The sequence below is a fragment of the Motacilla alba genome, chromosome 25 (assembly GCF_015832195.1).
Source record: "Motacilla alba alba isolate MOTALB_02 chromosome 25, Motacilla_alba_V1.0_pri, whole genome shotgun sequence".
NCBI classification, from domain to species: Eukaryota; Metazoa; Chordata; class Aves; order Passeriformes; family Motacillidae; genus Motacilla; species Motacilla alba.
This window is the reverse complement of record NC_052040.1, coordinates 1066736-1085418: the sequence shown is the minus strand read 5'-3', so window position 1 is coordinate 1085418 and position 18683 is coordinate 1066736. Positions and strand designations below refer to the sequence as shown.

Below are 18683 nucleotides of genomic sequence, written 5' to 3'. Positions count from 1 at the left end.
TGGACTGGCTCACAGCTGCTCCAAGGCAAGCCTGGAGCTGGTGCAGGAGCAGCAGTGCAGGCAGAGCCTGCAGTGTCCATCCTGCCTGATGCTCTCCTGATGAGGCAGCTCCCAGCTCTGGCTCGGACAAGGATGCACAAGGATGCTCTCAGGGAGCCCCCACAGCAGCCACGGGCTGCACAGAGCCTTCCACAGACCATCCCCTGGCCTTCCACCCCCAGCCCCGCTTTGATCAGCAACCACCCTGCCAGGGGAGAAATGCAGCACAGAGCAGATCTGTTCAGGGAGGAAACTCCAGCTCATCCTGAGTGTTGGCATGGGGGCAGAGAAGTGCCTTCCTTTAGCCCAGTCCAGCAGATGACACGTTGAGCCCCCTCAGAAGGCCAGGCTTGCTGGAGGACACTACATGCCATCTCCCCAGGGCTGCTCTCACACTCTGGAGCCTCCCAGGTTTTGAGCTCCAAAAACCATTCACCAGGTCCTCAAGCACAGTGGTAGCACAGGGACCCTTCACGTGTCCTTTTTAAAGGTCACAATCCCTCCCTATCCAGCCCAGAGTGGAAGGGGCCATGGGGGTGAGGGCTTCTTTCTCCCCTCCAGGTATGCAAAACCTTGGAATATTAAACCAACGCCTCGGGGGAGCAGAGCAGTGACTCAGGGAGAGCTGGGAGCAGCCCCTGTTGTTGCCACGTGGCCCCACATGGGCTCACAGCAGAGCCTCTGGTGACAGAAAATGAGTTTATTTCCTTTTGTTCTTAAACTGGATCCCGTGCCCACCCCAGGCCTCAGTGACTCGGAACACGGCTCCTCCTCAGAGCACCCTGCACAGCTCTGGGAGCTGCAAGAGCTGGAAACGCCCGCCATCGAGTGAAACACTTGCCAGGAATTCCCTCTGGGCTGCTGCTTTACCTGCACTGCTCTCCTGTCCCCTCGAGATCCAGCCGGGACCCAAGGAATGCTCGACCCGGGGTGAAGCTGAAGACTGAAGAGCTGAAGACTGCCCCCAGCTCCTCCCTGCTTTGAGCACAGCCCAGCAAAGCCTCTCTTCACCAAGTGCAGCCACAGGGGTGACACTGAGGCTCTCGGGACAAGCACACGAGCTCCAGGCTCCTCTGCTGGCAGCCAGGACCGAGGGGGGTTTCTTCAGCAGCAGGAAAAAGCAGAGCACATCGATTCTCTGTGCCCCCCACCAGACAAGGAGGGCTTCACCTCAAGAACAGTCCCACAAGGAGATTCCTTTCTCTTTTTCCATCCCATCAAACAGAAATAACGAGCTACACAAACAAATGACTTCAGATAAAACCACTGGAGGGAAGAGCAACTGGGAGCTCCACAACCCATCTGAGATCTCCAAGAATCCCCAAGATGTGCAGGAGTCTCTGACCTGCTGTCCTGCATTTGACCTTCTCTTGGCTTAGCCAAGCAAAGTACTGCGAGTTTCAGGAGAAGCTGGAAAAGGGAAGATCCTGCAGGGAAACCCCTGTCCCTCACAGCCAGCCTGTCAGCCTCCAGGGATGCACCAGCTGTACCACGGAGGTTGGCATTTCCCTCTGCTGCGCTGCAAAGGAGCTGGAAATGGAACAGAAACGAATCCTCCCGTACTTGTGCTGGTATTTTTTAGTTTTTACCTGAAAACAAGGAACATCCTGCCCCTCAGTACAACACACACCATGCTTGGAGCCTGCACAGAGCGGAGTATGTGACTCAGCTTCTCATGTTATGGCTGCAGCAGTTTCTGGCCGGCCCGTGTGAGAACACAGAAGATTCCAGTGGTTTGTACTTGCATAGCTGCTGCTGGTTCGTGTGGATGGAGACGTCTGTTCCACGGGCACGCAGAGGCAAGAGGGAGCACGGAGAGACTGCCCAGCCCCTCTCCTGCTGCCCTGCCAGCAACCTGCAGCTTCATTCCGAGCCCCGGCGCGTCAGACGCAGGTTGCGTGAGATGCTGCCAGGATGGAGGTGTGTGCAGGATCCCTCCCAGCTCACCTGGGCAGCCAGCTCCTCCAGCATCCCTGATCCCTCCTGTTTGGGATGCCAAAAGCTGTGAGCTCGGCGCTCCTGGACAGCCTCTGCCAGCCCGGAGGGACGCGAGGAAGGGGGACACAAACGCTCCAGCTCTGTCACCATCTCTAGCACAGCATGGCAGCAGTGGTGCATTGAACAACCAGCAGAAGATAATGGCTTTGAGATTCTCCTTCCTCCTCCACACCCGACTGAAACATTTAGTGGGGGAAAAAAAAAGGGAAACAAGATGAAAAAGAGGCTTTGGGTCCTTTGGAGACATCTGCTCCATCCCAGTGTCGCAGCGCTCAAGCCAAGCATTTGAGCCTTCACGGTGTGTAAATCTCTCTCTTTCAGCAGTTCTGCCAGATTCCTCCTTTTCTCCAAGGTCTAATGCATAGTGGGAGAAAGTGGGGATGGAGGCAGAGTCCTGTGGCCTCCCTGGAGCAGCGTGGCGGGGCTCGTGTCGCTCATGAAGCGTGCAGCTCCCAGGGAGAGCAGAGTGCAACACGGGGCTGCTCCCTCCTCACAGGCCAACATCCCTTTGCACTGAGCCTGCTCCATGGGGGCCTGGGAAAGGAAATAAATATGCTTGTTCTAAGACCAAAAAAAAATTATATTAAGAGCTTTTTCCCCCTTTTAAATAGAGTGTTTCCTTTTCTTTCTGACGTTGGAAGAGTATCCGAAACCCCAAAGGAACTCCTCTTTTTTCTTTTTTTTGTTTTTAATATTATTCATAGATATAAAAACTAAAAATTAAAAGGAAAAAACCTTTGAAAAGTAATTAATTCAAAAAGAGGGGGTGTGGGGGGGAGAAATACTATCCACTTTCCTGTCCCCAGATTGCCAAACAAGAGCAAAACACTCTCTGGATCTTCTTTCCCAAGCCGGAGGGTTCCGTTTCTGCCGCGCTGGTTTGGTTTTGCTGAAGTCAAGTCCATGCTTTGAACCACCAGGCTGCTTCTGCTGGCCAAGCAAGCTTTGGGAGGAAGGAGGGGGATGAAGGACTGCCTGTCTCTCGCCCATCTCTGCCGACTGGGAGAAGGGCAGAGCTCTGCCCCGGCCATTCCGAGGGGCCTCTCTCAGAGCAGCTGGCGCCATCAGAGCTGTACAGCCGTCTGCTCAGGATGCAGGTGGAGGGTGTCAGTGTGCGTGCCCACTTTGGATTTTTTTTGTTTTGTTTTGTTTTTAATTCTTTTGGGTAGGTCTTTTTGTTGCTGTTGCTGCTGCTGCTGCTGCTTCTTCGTGTCTTAAGTGTCGCCCAGATTGTTGTTTCCTTCGTTCAGACGCTGCACGTTGCGAGAGGGGGAGAGAAAGGTTCACCAACCCGATGCCTTTCTGACCATCAGCCCATCTCTTTCCACTGCTTGTAGAACTCCAGAACGTTTTTTATCTCTATGCTGGCATTGGCGGCCGCCTGGATGGCAGACTGCAAGCAAAGACAGAAAAACAGGTGGTTGATTTTGAACTTGCCCTGTCAAGACAGCTGCCATTCCCAGCCTGGGGACCTGGCACAGCTGGAAGGGCAAATCCTCTCAATTCTCGTTGCTTTGGTACAAGAGGCCTGCACAGACAGGAAATTAAATTCTCTCACCTGTCCCAGAATACTCTGTATCACAAAAGCAAGAAGCCTTGAGGGAAAATATGGAATCTCAACAGATAAAGCAACTTCGGGGAAACCAAACTTTGGGGATTAGCCAAAGGAAAAAAAAAAAACATTAAAAAAATCTCTTTCCAATTAATCTCATTATATCCTTGCTGGGAAGGAGGATGGCTCAGCTCAGGCAGACAAGAGCTACTGACCTGCATGGGCACCGAGAAGGAGCTCGGGTCCTCCAGCTGGAAGCCCGTGATGATGGTGACCATTCCCGTGGTGTCGTCCTCCCCGCTGCCCTGGGACACTGTCAGCTGTTTGCAGCTGTCCAGTATTTTATAGAGATTCCTGAGAGAAAAGAGAAACGGAGGGGAAGGTCAGCAGGAAGAGCACATCTGCTCAGGACAATAAATGGAAAGCAGGGCTGCTTTCCTGTTCCCATTAAGGACTTTTCTGAGGTCTTTCTGAGCACAGAGTTCTTTGTGTGACATGCACAGGTGGCTGTCCTTATCTCCAAGGAATTTCATCATGACTCACATAGAACAAGCTCTGCAGTGGCTCCCAGTGCCAACACCTCTCCCCAAAGCCACCTGCCTGCTGTGACCTGGGCTCAGACACCTTCAGATGCTGAAATCTTACCAGGCATCTAAATCTTGTCTCTTCAATTTATGCCTCTCAAAGCTCTTCCCGACATCCTTCTGGCAACGAATGTACCTAAAGGAAAAGCAGAGCCTCCGAGTTCATATGGAGACCATCAGGCAGACTGAAGTCAGCGCTCCACAGCAGCTCCTCTGAGTGCTGCAGGGCTTCCACCAACCTGAATTTAACACCCAAAGGTCCATGCAAGGCATGCTCTGTGAATCCCTTTGATCACCGCCCCCATGGTGACCCCCGAGATGCAGTTTGTCCTTTCAGCTGTGTTTCTGCAGAGCACCCGGGCACAATTCAGCTCTTCCAGCACTCTCGGGGCAGTGGCAAAGGTCGCCGCTCCAGTTTATACAGCAACAGAGATGCAACTCCACCACTGCTCAGAAGCACTGAGCACTTCACAGCTGAGCAGCAACTACCAGCACATCTGAAGAGCCAGCTGCTGCATCTGCTCCTTCGCTGCCTCCCCATTCCTGAAATGTGGCTTTTCCTTGGCCTCATTCTGCTCCAAGGGATCCACTGCCTGATCCCACCCGTTCCAAAACCAAAGGAAAATCCCACCCCTGTCCTGCTCTCACCTGTTTCCCTTTTTAAATTCTGCCTCCAGATACCGAATGCTGTCCCTAGCACCGGCGTTCTCCTTTTTCAGGAAGTCCAGGCCATCGATAACTAACAGAAACAAAAACCAAAAAGAACCAAAACCATCTCGTTTACAGTTCTACTTCTGCAAACTAATCCAGAGGCATCAAGAACTCCCCATTCCACAGAACACCGTCCAATGCACAGCTGCCACAGGAGAGGCACGGGGGGAACAGGACCTCTCTCCTCTCAGCTCTTCTGACCCGCTTTGTTAAAATCCCCAGCATGGGCCACACACAGAACAGGCCCCAAAAGCAACACATCAAAAGGGGGTCGCAGCTGTTCCAGATGAAGTGAAGGGCAAGAGCAGGAGGGAAAGCCACCAGCCAGGCCCCTGGGGCCTGCTCCCAGCACAGAAGGGCCAGGGCAGGCAGCCACTGCCAGTTACCTGCTGTGGGGTCCCCATACCTGTTCGAGGGATGATGATGATGAACCTCCCACTGGTGGCCAGCTGCTTGACAAGAGCCAGGTGCTGGCAGAGGGCCTGGGTGTCTGGAACCAGGTAAGGAGACATGGCTGACTGCGCCTTGGGCTGCTGGAGACTGCCCTCCAGCTGAGACACCTCCAGCTGAAAACACACGTGCAAAGACACTCGCTTCACATCGATGCTGAAACAGACCATCCAAACAGGACAAGACTTGCCCTGCAAAGCTCCACCAGGCCCTTCCAACCTCCAAGCATGCAGAACAGAGGGCTGGATGCAGCAGAGGGTCAGCAAGAGAAGAGGATCTCACTCTGCACTGCCCAGTGCAGCCCCACCTTGAGTACTGGGAACAGTTTGGGGCACCTTGATGTAAGAAGGGCATAGAAATATTAGAGAGTGTCCAGAGTAGGATGACCAGCATGCTGAAAGGCCTCAGGTGGCTGAGGTCACTCAGTTGGGGCAGAGAAGGCTGAGTGTGACCACTCCATCACAGCCTACACCTTCCTCGAGGGGGTCAGCAAGCAGGAGGTGCTGATTTCATCTCTGCAGTGACTAGTGATGGGACATCAGGAAATGGTACATTTCATTTCTAGCTTCATCAGGGCAAGTTCAGGCTGAACATCAGGAAAAGGTTCCTCCCCCAGAGGGGGAACAAGCTCCCCAGGAAAGTGGCTGTCGCACCAAGCCTGCCAGAGCTCAAGGAGAGCCTGAACTACACTCAAGGGCAGTTTAAAGCAGCCCTGAGAGGAGAAGAGACTTGGACTCCATGATCCTTATGGGATCCCTTCCAACCTGAGATACTCCACAGTTCGACCTATGCAGAATGGACTTACTGCCTCTGTGTGGGACAGGAGCAGAGAGTTCCCCCTTCCCTTCCCTTCCCAGCTTCTGACATTCCAGCCACTGAAACCCTGCTGGTTTGCAGGCTGGAACTGGCATCTCCTACCTGCAGCCGAAGCTGAGCCATGTCTCTCATGAGCCTGTTCCGACGAGCTTCCTCTGCGGCCTGGTTACAAAACCAAACTTCCATATCAGTTAGCAGGAAACACACCAGCTGACACTAGCATACACTTCCAGAGAGAAAAGGGGACACTGGCATAGCTTTAAGAAGCCAAACTTTTATCTCCTCCCAGAGTTCTGTGATTCTAGTTACAACCTAATAGTAACCTCCAGGAAACTTTGCCAAGGATAGAGAATTCACCTCTACCAACTCACCATGTGGAACTGAGCCTGGGCCTGGTGCAACAAGTTGTCTTGCTCGGACTGTGCTATGCTGATGAAGATCCCAAGCTCTGAGTTGAACTGCAGGATGCTGCCTTGCAAGTGGGTGATGAAGTGGCCGAAGCTCCGAATGCAGCAGATCCTCACGACAGACTGCAAGGAAGCAGGAGCAGTCAGCAGCCACCACGGCCCCGGCATGGCCTGAGGCAGAGCCCACTGCAGCTCACACTTCTGAAAAAGGTACGAGCTGATATTAAATGCCCAGCTCTGATGGATGTTTGTGATCTTTTCTGAAGTCAGAAACTGCAGGAAGGGGCTGCAGGAAAGGCTACAGCTGGCCAGAAGGTTCAGGGGTGCCAGCAAGTCTTGGGCTTCCTCAACCCAAGAAAATCTGAGGGAACATCAGCAGCACCCTGCCACACCTCCTCCATAAACCTCTGTGCTAGGAAAAGGAACCACATAACACAACAATCCAGGTTTTCTTGCAGGGTTTACCCCAGCTCACCTCCTCGACTGGTGAGAAAATGGGCCGATCCTGCTCGAAGTTAAACCTCTTGTGAGCATTCTTCAGAGGGGGCAGATTGCGCAGGGCCACGTCCTCGGGGAGCAGCAGGTTGGCCTTCAGGTCTGGGAGCTCAGCATCACTCAGGAGGTCTTTGACTTCATCACACAGGGCCAGCCCTGGAGAGGAGGGACAAGAAGGAGAGCACAACAATGATGATGGGGCTAAGAGGAGAACTGCTTTAAGGCACACGATCCGTAATGGTCACGGGCAGAGGTGTTAATGAAACGTGTTCTGTGAGGAACCACCAGACCACCCACAATATAAAGAGCAACTCTCCCAGACAATCTGCCAGGGGACTCTGGGAAATGCCCTTTTTGGAGGGGCAGCTTTCCCACCCGCTCCAGTTAACGAGCAACCCTGTTTAAACTCTGCTGCTTATAAACCATTGGGAACTTCAGGCTCAGCCCTGGAGATGAGGGACAAGAAGGAGAGCAAAACAATGATGAGGGGGCTAAGAGGAGAACTGCTTTAAGGCACACGATCTGTAATGGTCACGGGCAGAGGTGTTAATGAAACGTGTTCTGGGAGCACCTGCTTAAGGAGGAACCACCAGACCACCCACAATATAAAGAGCAACTCTCCCAAACAATCTGCCAGGGGACTCTGGGAAATGCCCTTTTTGGAGGGGCAGCTTTCCCACCTGCTCCAATTAACAAGCAACCCTGTTTAAACTCTGCTGCTTATAAACCATTGGGAACTTCAGGCTCAGCCCTGAAGAGGCACAGAGCACCCCATGAGCAGCTGGAGCTCTGAAACTACTTCCAGGATTACCATGGCAAAATCACAGCCTCATTCCTGCTGCTGGCAGCGAATTTCACTCCTGCTGGCCACACATGGGATCTCACATGCTGGTGCCAGTGTTTCAAAATGCTGCCAGCCACATTAATGCATCAATACAGCATTTTTGTGTGTGATTTTTGGGGTTGTCCTGCCAGGGTCAGGAGTTAAAACTCAATCCTGGAGTGAGGTGAGGGGTCTCTTCCAACTCAGGATGTTGTATGATTGTATGATTCTAAAGAGCATGGGACAGTATTTAACTGGAATGGTGTTTAAACCAAAAAAACCCCAACAGATGCATGTTTTACTTCCTATTGTAGAAAATCCCCCTCCCCGGGCTCTCACACACCCTGGGAATCACTGATGACTAGGCTTGGTGAAACATGACATTGCCACTTCTTTCTCCAGTACCTGATTCCTGCAGGTCTGCAGCAGAAGGCAGAAGGTTCAGGAGCACAGACAGCCTGTTCCACAGGCTCTGAGAGCTCTGCAGGGACAGAACACAAAAGGCCATAGAAAATATAATGACAGGTGTATACAACAACCAGGCAGCTTGGGCCTTCCAGCATCTCACAACCCTTATAAAGAGTAAACCTTACATCCTTCTTAGGCCCAGATTAGTTTAATTCAGCTGGTGGGGGACATAACATCATCCTCTGCCCAGGACTGGGACCACGGCTGCAACCAGCCCAGAGAAGCTGACACAACCTTGTAGAGAGCCCTGACCCCATCCCCACCTGAGCACACATAATGATGAGGTCTGTGTTTGTCCTCAGCCAGTCCAGGAACACTTTGACAGTAAGCAGCAGCCCTTCGTTGGTCACAATCTCCAACTTCTCCTGAAGGGATCGTTCGTTTCTGCAGGATTTGTTACTTGAAATGCTTTCTTCAGAGTCAGACACATCATCTGGAAAACAAAGGCAAGCACAAGATGGCAGCTGTTAAACCCCCTGAGATGCCAAGCCCTGCTGGTGTCAGAACAGCACTGGGCTGGTAACGGTTGAGTTGAAATACTAGGTGCCTCCACACATCCTCAAAAGAACTCCCTGTCCCCTGTGCTGTTACTAGAGTGTAGCATCCCTGCATCTCCTTCTCCTTGGGATAAGAGGGTTAAATCTCCCTGTGAAGGTTTGACCGGTGCCTAACCTCTGCAGCAGCCTCCACGCTGACAGAGTGGGGCAGTGCCAGCACAAGGAGCAGTTCCTGCAGGGGACTGAGCAGTGAGGTCAGCGTGCTCCCAGCTCTGAGCCAGGCAAGAGCAGGAAACGGCAGGGCTGTCCTGTGAGACAGAGAATTTTAAATATTGAAGATGTTCTTCACACTCTTCTAACTCTGCAGAGCTGAGGATCTCGAAGCCATTGCCAGTGGAATCACGTGTGACACAAGTGACCTGAGGGCAAGGTGGGAATCACCCACACGTTTTTCTACAGACCCTCACCTCAAGTGCTCCCATTGCTGCCTATCAGCACAGCTATGGGCATTCCATAAACCCTCAGGATCACGAGAAAGGAGATGATTTATTCAGAACCCACCACTGCCAGTGTTACACCATGAAAAAGCAGTTTGGATACAGCATACGAGGGGAGCTCGAAGCTAAAAAGCACACATTGAATTCATTCCATCTCTCGTTTTCTACACCTGTAAAGGTACTGTGGCCACACCTGGAGCTGCAACAGCAAGATAACCACTGAGGGAAAGGGTTAAACAAACCCAAACCCGTTTGTTTCTTCCTTTAACCCCCATCTCTTCCATGTGGCCATGGAGCAGTGCCAGGAGCCAGTCAACACTGACATGATCTAACACTGTGCCTTCAAACGCTGGCCCAGGCAAAGCCTGAATCTTGCCAGTGCTGTAGGCCAGCTGGATTTGGCAGCAGGATGGAGAATGTTTCCTTGCTCCAGGGAAGCTGGGAGGAATGAAAACAAGACTGAACAGGCCCATGGAGTTTTATGTGAAACACAAACAATTCCCTGTGGTTTATCGGATCTACCTTCCCAGCTGTTTTTGCCCAGAAGATCACTCAGTTGTGTAAGTTTGAGTGGTGATGGAAACATGGCAGCTCCACCTGCTGCACATCTCCCAGGGGCTCAGCATGCAACAGCCAGTGAGGCACATCTGGGGGTCACAGAGACCCTCAACAGCTCTCACATGCACCTGGGTCCCATCTTCCACACAAACTTCTACACCAGCATTGGGCTGATGATCTGTCATCTCATGGACAACTTCCTGTCCCCCATCCTCCCTGTCACCAGAAGCAACCGTGTCTGATTAGATATTTCACAAAGGCAAAAGGGAAGATGCAATTTTTAATCCCCACTGGAATCATCCTCTGGAGCCAAAATGGTTTCACTACAGCAAATCATGCCTGAAAAATTCATCCACTTATGGCAGTGGGGGGTGAGGGAACAGCAACTGACCTCATCCACCCGGGTTTGTGCAGAGCATCTGACACTGTCCTGCACAACATCCTTGTCTCTGAACTGGACAGACATGGATTGGATGGACAGACCACCCAGTGAACCAAGACTTGGCTGGATGGCCATGGTTGAAGAGCTGCAGCCAACAGCTCAATGTCCAGTGGAGAGCAGTGACAAGGGCTTGGGACCAGCATGGTTGAACATCTTTGCTGGTGTCCCAGACAGTGAGATCAAGTGCACCCTCAGCCAGCTTGCTGACAGCACCGAGTTGTGTGGTGGGGTCACATGTTGGAGGGAAGGGATGGCACCAGAGGAACCTGGACAGGCTGGAGAGCTGGGGCTGTGCCAACCCCAGAAGGAACGGCAAGGGCAAGGAGAAATGTTGCACCTGCATTGGGGCAACCCCAAGCACAAACACAGGCTGGGGGAGAACAGATGGAGAGCAGCCCCGGGAAGGATTTGGGGGCGTGGGTTGACAAGAAGCTCAGCATGCTGTAGGGACGTGCACTGGGAGCCCAGAAAGCCAACACGGTCCTGGGCTCATCCCCAGCAGCGTGGGCAGCGTGTGAGGGGGGATTCTGCCCCTCTGCTCTGCTGAGACCCTCCCCTGCAGAGCTGCCTCCAGCTCCGGGCTCCCCAGCACAGGGAGGACAAGGAGCTGCTGGGGTGAGTCCAGGGGAGGCCACAGAGATGCTCCAGGGGCTGCAGCCCCCCTGCTCTGGAGACAGGCTGGGAGTGTTGAGTCTGGAGAAGCAAAGGCTCTGGGGAGACCTCAGAGCCCCCTCCAGGGCCTAAAGAGGCTCCAAGAGAGCTGGAGAGGGACTTTGATAAGGTCCCAGACAGGACAAGGAGGAATGGCTTTAAACTGAAGGAAGGTACATTTAGATGTGGTATTAGGAAGAAACTGTCCCCTGTGAGGGTGGTGAAGCTCTGGCACAGCTTGCCAAGAGAAGCTGTGGCTGCCCCATTCCTGAAGTGTTTAAGGCCAGGTTGGATGCAGTTTGGAGCAGCCTAGTGAAAGAGGGATGAAATGACATGGCCTTTAAAGTCCCTTCCAAACAAACTAGCCTGTGAGTCTGTGATTATCACAGCTGCTCAGCATTCAGTCTGCAGAACAGTGGTAGTTCTGGTAACCCTGGCTGGCCACAGGTGTTCCCTTTGCTCACTGCAGATATTCCTGCATGCTGGGCAGTAAAAGTAAAGCTCCTCCATCGGGAAATGTCCAACCCAAGGCCTGCCCACTACTTGGGCAACCTGCTCCTCCAGACCTAGCCAAAGGAGAGCTTGCACCATGGGAAACGGTGAATTTAGAAAACAAGACTGCTATAGTTTGCAGTTTTCTACACATAACTGCAATAACAAGGCCCTTACCTTGCTCTGCCAAGCTGGGCTTCTCCAGATCTCCATTGACACATGGCTTGCTCTCTATCCCATCCTTCAAGGCAGGCGTTTCACTGTTGGGTTTCAGGAGGATGTTGCTGAACGTGGGAGCCAAGCGAAAGCAGCGTTTGGTCTGGAACAGCTGGGTGGACATGGCCTGGAGATTACTGGCTATGCTTGCATCATTGGTGCTCAGGGAAGCTGGCCCATTGACTGCTGGATCCACAGCTTCAGTTTTAGAGATGCTCTTGGAGTCCCCCAGCCCACTGCTATCCACACAGTTTTTTAGGGCCTCTTTGGGCCCACTTTTGCCTTGGCTGCTTCCTTCCTCACCCGGCTCGTCCTCCATGTCCTCCAAGTCAGACCGAGACTCTTGGCTGTTCATGTCGGAGTCTGTCTCCACATCAAAAGCAGCTTCTGCTTCCTCATCGCTCTTCTCTGAACCGCTCTCTGAGCCATCGCTGCCCTTGATGGAGCTCTGGCTGGAGTCAGAGTCAAAGCCCTCACTCAGGTCGCTCTCATCCACCTTCTGGGGGTGGCGGCGGCGGCGCAGACAGGACAGACGAGAGTACTTCTTGCTTTTCTTGCAGTCGTTCTTCCGCTGCTCCTCGCTGGGCTGATGATTGGCCAACTCAGCTTCAGCTTCCTTCTCAATTGAGTTCACAGGCTCCCGTGGCTCCTGGTCATCTGCATTTACAGGGAGAATGTAAGTTCAAGTCACAGTGTGCTCCACGGGTTGCTGCTGGCCAGCCCCGGGTCCAGGGAACCAGGGCTGCAAACGTCAGCCATCCCTTCCAGCAGTGTCTTCCACCGCAGAGTAAGCACCCCCAGAAGAAAGATGCACTTTCTGAAAGCATCTGGGAAGCCAGAACTCCTACTTTCCAAGCTGCCACTCTGTTAGCAGGCAGCCCCAGTGCTCAAGAACAGAACACAGCTGAATTCTAACTCTCCTCGCCACCTTTCTACAGTCAAAGGGGCGAGTGAGCCACGGAGCAGGGCAGGGACATGTGCTCTGTGACATGTGCTCTGTCACTGCACTGACCCGACCAATCCCTTTCCTCACCAACACGCATGGAGCCTTTCCAGCAGCACTGAATCACTGTGACAGCTTCAAAACCTGCAGAGGAGGGGTCGTTTCTCACTGCTTTTACCAGCCTGCATTCAGTGGGGTGCTGCCAATGGACTGTTTGCAGGGGAAAGGTTTAGCAGCTTTAGTCCCTGCTCAGTAAAATCCCCCAGCTGTTCAAGAGCCACCCTTGCCTGAGCAGAACTGAAGTATGCTGATCTCCTTCAGCACCACTCTGCCCCCTTCTGCCTCCCTCAGCCCAGGTGTTTTACAGATCATCTCCTCAGTGGAGGAGGAAAGCAGCCAGTAAACAACAGCAAACAGAGACAAGAGAATAAAAGCTCAGATTGGGATGAACAGATGATGAATGAGCTGCCAAGAGATACAGAAAGCAATCTCCTTACAAAGAAAGCAACACGTCCATCCTGCAGTGATTCAGACACTCAGAAAGAGCATCCAAGTGGAGACAACTCAGCATATCAAGCCCCTTCGGGGATTCCAGACCAGAAGTAAAAGATCAATACACCTCTGCACTACAAAACCCATGCCCAGGGGAGAAAGGGGAGAGACAGCCCTGTAGGCAGGCAACCTGGGAGACCCAGGTGCTGCAGTCTCTGTTCTCTTACCTGTGCCATCACTCTGAAAGGCTGGGACAGGATTTTCCCCTTCTTCTAGCTCAGCCTGGAGGCGAATATTGACGTGATTTATCAGGTGAGAGAAGAGAGCCAGCGTGAAGGCGATGGCGGCGCTGTACTGCTTGGAACCTGCAAGCAGACAGCACGGTGAGATGGAGGAGGTGAGCACAGAAAGCATCCCCAGCCTCACTGCTGGATGTTGACCAGGAAACTTCCAAAAAAAAGCACTGGTTACCTGCCCTCTTGAGGCTGTGAACGCTCATAAGGCAGATGATCACCATGCGAAAGATCAGGAGATCAGGAAGGAAGGAGTAGCCGCTCTCATACTCTTCTTCATCTTCACTAGTGGAGCTCAGGTTAGGAGGGGAGGGCAGGTAGAACAAGCACAGGTTGAAATCCTCCAGCACAGACTGGCAGAGAGATGTCAGCTCGGAATCCAAAGAGCTTAAAAAGAGTGAAAAAATAAATAAGAATTATTAACTCAAGACTCATGCTCCTGGCATGTCTGCCCAGAAACTGAACCAAAACTGGCAGTTAGGCTGTCCTTCAGCACTAGGCAGGATGAAGCACCAGGGAAGGAAGTGACATTAATCACATTATGTTTTCCTCTTTAAAGCTGCTTAACAAAAGACAAACAATACCTAGAGATGGGTCACCAAAACCAGATTAATTTTCAGATTAACAGATTAATTAACAGATTAATTTTCCCCTGGGAGCTCAGCAGTGGCCATTAAGATATACAAGGTACTTAAGTGCTAAAGGGAGCAAAAGTTCTAGATGCACTGCTCAGTGAAAAGTATTACACTGCCACACACATGGGACTCAGTTTTTCCTCCTCCTATGTCTCTCCTGCAGCCCAGAATATTCCAAAATCCTCCACAGCTATTCAGTCCTTCAAAGGAAGCGTCCATGAGCTCAATCCAATGGGCTGTGGGAGCCTCCTAGTTACAAAACAGACCTGCTTGTGAAATTTCCAGCAAAGCCTTTTCGGGGGAAAGCGTGCTTGGGAAATTGAAGTAATTCCCAAATTTCTTATGTTCTAAATACACGTTGAGGGGGTATTAGAGGAGCCTTGCAGTTCCACCTCGATATAAGGCAGTATTGGAAAGCCAATCCCATTCTGGGCTGCATGAACAAGGGCAGAGGCAGCAGGTTGAGGACGTGCTCTCCCTCTCCACTCAGCACTCACAAGGAGGCACCTGGAGCACTGTATCCAGTCTTTGGGTCCACAGGACCAAAAAAAAACAACCAAACAAACAAAAACACATTGACAAACTGGGTTTAGTCCAGCAGAGGAACAGAGAACATGATGTATGAGAAGAGGCAAAGAGAATCGAGTTTGTTCAGCATGAAAGACAGAAGGCATGGGGGGGTTTGTCTTCTGTTTCCAGATTCCAAACAGGTGACCACAGAGGACTGAGTAAGACTTTCCTTAGTGGTGCACAGCAAAAAGAAGAGAAATTATGGGTGCACACTACAGAAAAGAAAAATGAGATTAGATGCAATGAGAAAAAAAAATTCTGTGGTGAAGGTGGTCAAATGCTGGAAAGGCGTGGGATTTCTGTCCTTGGATGCAGTCAAAACTCAGCGTGAGGAGACTCTGAGCAAGCTCATCCAACTTCACATCTGCATCTACTTTCACAGTGAACACTACTTTGGGGAAGTACCAGACCCCCAAAAGGTCCCTTCCAACCTAAACCATTCCACAGTGAATTTAACTACAAGCTTATATTTAAGCCCTTTAAAACACCTGTTCTGTTTCAAGCAGTAAGAGGTTTATTTAAAATCACCTGAAAACCTCCCAGCAGAGACAGAGAAAATCCAATAAAAAAAATCTAAAAGCCCCAAATCACACAGCCATCCAAAGCTTCCCATTTATTCCAAACACAGCCAGGTTTTTGATGTTTCTTTGAACAAGGTGTTTGGTTACAGACTTCCAAGTGCAGTGAACAGCCCCAGACGTGTGGACAGCAACTCTTTGCTGTCCCATCAGCCTGAATCCAAGGCTTGCCAGGAAAAAGCATTCTGCTGACAGCATGGGGTAAGCAAACACCAAAGGCACAGCACAGACAGCTGCAAGGCCCAGGAGCTCAGGCTGGCTTGATTTAGACAAGTCACCAAGGATTTAACCCTTTGTTATTTCCCCTGGAAACATAATCTTCATGCTCCATGCATGGATAGGCCAAAGTCCTGGGCCTTTTTTTGGCAGAAAGCTTCAGCACAGGCACTGTTATCCTACAGAAAACCATTCCTTCCAATTCTGAGTGTCTGCTACTGTCAGTTGTCAATAGAAGACACAATCTACCATAACCTTACCTGCTCTTTGGCTGCAAAAGACTCTGCAGGTACATGAAGCTCACCAGCAACCTCTTAATGTCCTTTCCTCTAAAAAGATGGAGGAGAAAACACTGTAAAGCAGGTGCCCAATCACAGACATGGGCTGGGCTGACAAGAGCTCTATTAACATATAAATCAGGTCTCATTAAGTCCATTCTGATGAAACCAGAGAGAAAGAAGACAGTTTATACACTGCCAACTTTCACCACTATGCCCCAACCCTCATGAACAGTCCCCGACTCCAGGGAAGAGTGAGAAAATCTCTCAGTGCAAACTCTATACCTGGCCAGCATTTAGCTTTTCTCCTGAAATTATGACCCAAGACAGCAAGACTGGGATCTAGAGTGGGGGGGTCTCAATATTTGGGAACAGTCACCGTGCTGAAATGGCCCATCCACCAGCTCCACTTCCCACAAAGACATGACTCTCAACCCAGAGGACACACTGCAAACTCTAAGCCTGCACCTCTCCTTTTCCTTCCCTTCTTACCTTTTCTTGCTTGGAGACAACTTCCTGGTCTCACATTTCTTCAGCTGATGGTACATCTTGGCTGCTTTGTCATACAGCCTCTTCAGGTTCCCATAGGCACCTTCAAAGGACACTTCAGACTGGATGCTAGAGCACCAAAACAGGACACAGCCAAAGTTACTTCTCCACAAGGCTGCTCACACTTTAGGGCTTTAACTCACTAGCAAGTTATTCAGGCATTGAGGCATGAGCACAGGTAGCCAGACCTGGTGGGCACCTAAACTCCCACCAAACTGCACTTCAGCTGCCTCACAGCTTCCACCTGCTCTGCTCACACGTGTTCTCAAATCAGTGCCTTCAAGCCAGGAATTCTACCCTGCTCACACCACAGGGTGCCTCCCTCAGCACCTCCAACCCCCACTTCCAGCCTGGCTCTCTTTGCTTGGGCAAAGCCCTCCAGGGGCAGCCCTGCACAGGTGATTAGTAAGCAGCATAATGGTTTGGTTTGGTTTGGATTGGTTTGGATTGGTTTGGATTGGATTGGTTTGGTTGGGTTTGGATTGGATTGGTTTGGTTTGGATTGGATTGGTTTGGTTTGGTTTGGTTTGGATTGACCCAGGCTCACTCTCATTACTACCAGTCCTACTCAAGGGCAAACCAAACTCATCTCTTTCCCCTGCCCTAAAATTCATTTGCCAAAACCAGAGCCATGTTCAAAGGAAGGAGAAGAGGATCTGGCACTCACAGCAGCAGTGCATGGCTTCCCTGCTCAGGACATGCAGATCTGCAGGAACTCACCAGCGTAAGTAGCAGTAGGTCGCTTCCACATTGTAGTACTTGCTCCCTGCCAAAGTCCCCAGTTGGTTGAAGGGCATTCCTGTCAGGAAGGAGAGAGGCAATGGAATTTACTTGGAATTCTCCAATGGCCCTGGTTAGAAAGCAGATCCTTTCCCTTCCACTACATTTCCACACAGGAGGGAAGCCAGGAGACACAAAGAGTAGTAAAGCTGCAGTACAAAGACTCAATCCTTCCACCATCCATTTTACAGAGCTTTTAGATCCTCCCCACCTTGTGCCAGTTATCTGTGTAAGAGAGAAGAGCAAACAACGCCTCCTCCTTTGTATTAACAGTGGTGTGGCCTTGACTCCATATTCCCTGACAGAGACACCATCTTATCAGCATCTGAGAGCTCTCTGCTCCTGTGGTGCAGAAATTTTTGCCACTTTTATTTGGGAGCAGCCTTTCCAACAGCACAGTGAGAACTGTGCAAAGACAGCATGTAGAGGACATTTGGCTGGAATCACACACTTTAGGATATGACACATCCTCTACTCCAGCACTGATGTGTTCCCAGAAGGAGGGAGGATGAAGGAGGAAGCAGCACATGAGATTTTTTTTCATGGGTAAAAGGGGAAGGAGACTGATAATGCTCTGCTCCTGGCAATGGAGAGCTGGATCTGTGCTTAGCCCAGAGATACAGCATCAGCACAGCCAGGGAAGCCTGAGCTTCTCAGAGGTTCTCAGATAAGAGCACCATGGCTTTAACGCCTCTGTTTGGCTTGCCAGCAAAAGAATAATCACCTGAAAACCTCCCAGCAGAGACAGAGAAAATCCAATTAAAGAATCTAAAAGCCCAGCAAAAGAACTTCTCAAAGGAAGCAACTTTAACCAGAGGATAAAACCAGGATATAAACCTAACCAGTGTGGCATTACATTGTTCTTATGTTGCAGCAACGTGATTTTAACAATATAAATTCATGGGAAGTCACTCACCAACTTGTGGTGCAACAGAAAGGGCTTGATAGTAAAATCGCTCAGCCAGCAGCTCCGTGTCCACACCTGCCAGCTCGTTCTGATAGCGAGCTGAAAGGAAACCACACAGCATGCATCACGAAGCCAAAGGCAGCATCTGCTGCAGAGCAGCACAGCTTCCTATCAGAAATACCACAAACTTGAAATACTGGTCAAGTCAACAAATCCACCAAAGAACTGCTCTTGGCAAACACTGCAACACACAGGGTTTGCCAGGCCTGTCTGAACCCCTTTTCATTCACCTGCTCACACCACACACCACAACTCCTGCCCTTTCCAGCCAAGGGCAGAGCCTGCCACGCTTGCAGCATCACGTGAACAAAAGGAAATTTTTCTTCTGCTCCACGTGTTAAGTGCTGAGTCACCTATCCTTGAAGTAACTCAAGTTGTGTTCCATTCTCCTGTACCTCAGACTGTATGTTAGAACAGCAGGGTGTGAAATCAAGTCAGCTGACTTAATAAAATACCTGACTGTGGCTAGACTGAACTTGATTCATTTATTTTCTCCCTCTTTTTTTTTTTTTTTTGACAAATGTAGGCATTTTGGAAACCTTAGGTGACAGCTCTGTGAAAAGGTGAGCACGTTTCTCTCCCACCACCCAGGTTAAGTCATTCCTACTACCCCCTCAAGACATTCATTTGCAATGCTGATTCATATGCAACACTAATGCCAAAGAGCTTTCACCAGCTTGGAGGCT

General features: G+C 50.9%; 1 protein-coding gene across 1 annotated transcript in view; it reads right to left on the bottom strand.

Annotated features, from left to right (window-relative positions):
• Window positions 1–269: 269 nt before the first annotated feature.
• SMG5 (SMG5 nonsense mediated mRNA decay factor) overlaps window positions 270–18683 on the bottom strand; it is a 29754-nt gene continuing 11340 nt past the window's right edge. The window contains exons 6-22 of the mRNA XM_038161970.1: window positions 17947–18036; window positions 16971–17049; window positions 16194–16319; window positions 15684–15752; window positions 13603–13811; window positions 13359–13496; window positions 11658–12353; window positions 8607–8776; window positions 8281–8356; window positions 7033–7208; window positions 6522–6680; window positions 6253–6312; window positions 5291–5450; window positions 4822–4912; window positions 4235–4309; window positions 3805–3943; window positions 270–3430 (exon numbers count right to left, since the gene is read on the bottom strand). Coding sequence (XP_038017898.1) covers window positions 3347–3430; window positions 3805–3943; window positions 4235–4309; window positions 4822–4912; window positions 5291–5450; window positions 6253–6312; window positions 6522–6680; window positions 7033–7208; window positions 8281–8356; window positions 8607–8776; window positions 11658–12353; window positions 13359–13496; window positions 13603–13811; window positions 15684–15752; window positions 16194–16319; window positions 16971–17049; window positions 17947–18036 — 2597 coding nt within the window. The 3' untranslated portion in view covers window positions 270–3346. The remainder of the gene's footprint in view (window positions 3431–3804; window positions 3944–4234; window positions 4310–4821; window positions 4913–5290; window positions 5451–6252; window positions 6313–6521; window positions 6681–7032; window positions 7209–8280; window positions 8357–8606; window positions 8777–11657; window positions 12354–13358; window positions 13497–13602; window positions 13812–15683; window positions 15753–16193; window positions 16320–16970; window positions 17050–17946; window positions 18037–18683) is intronic.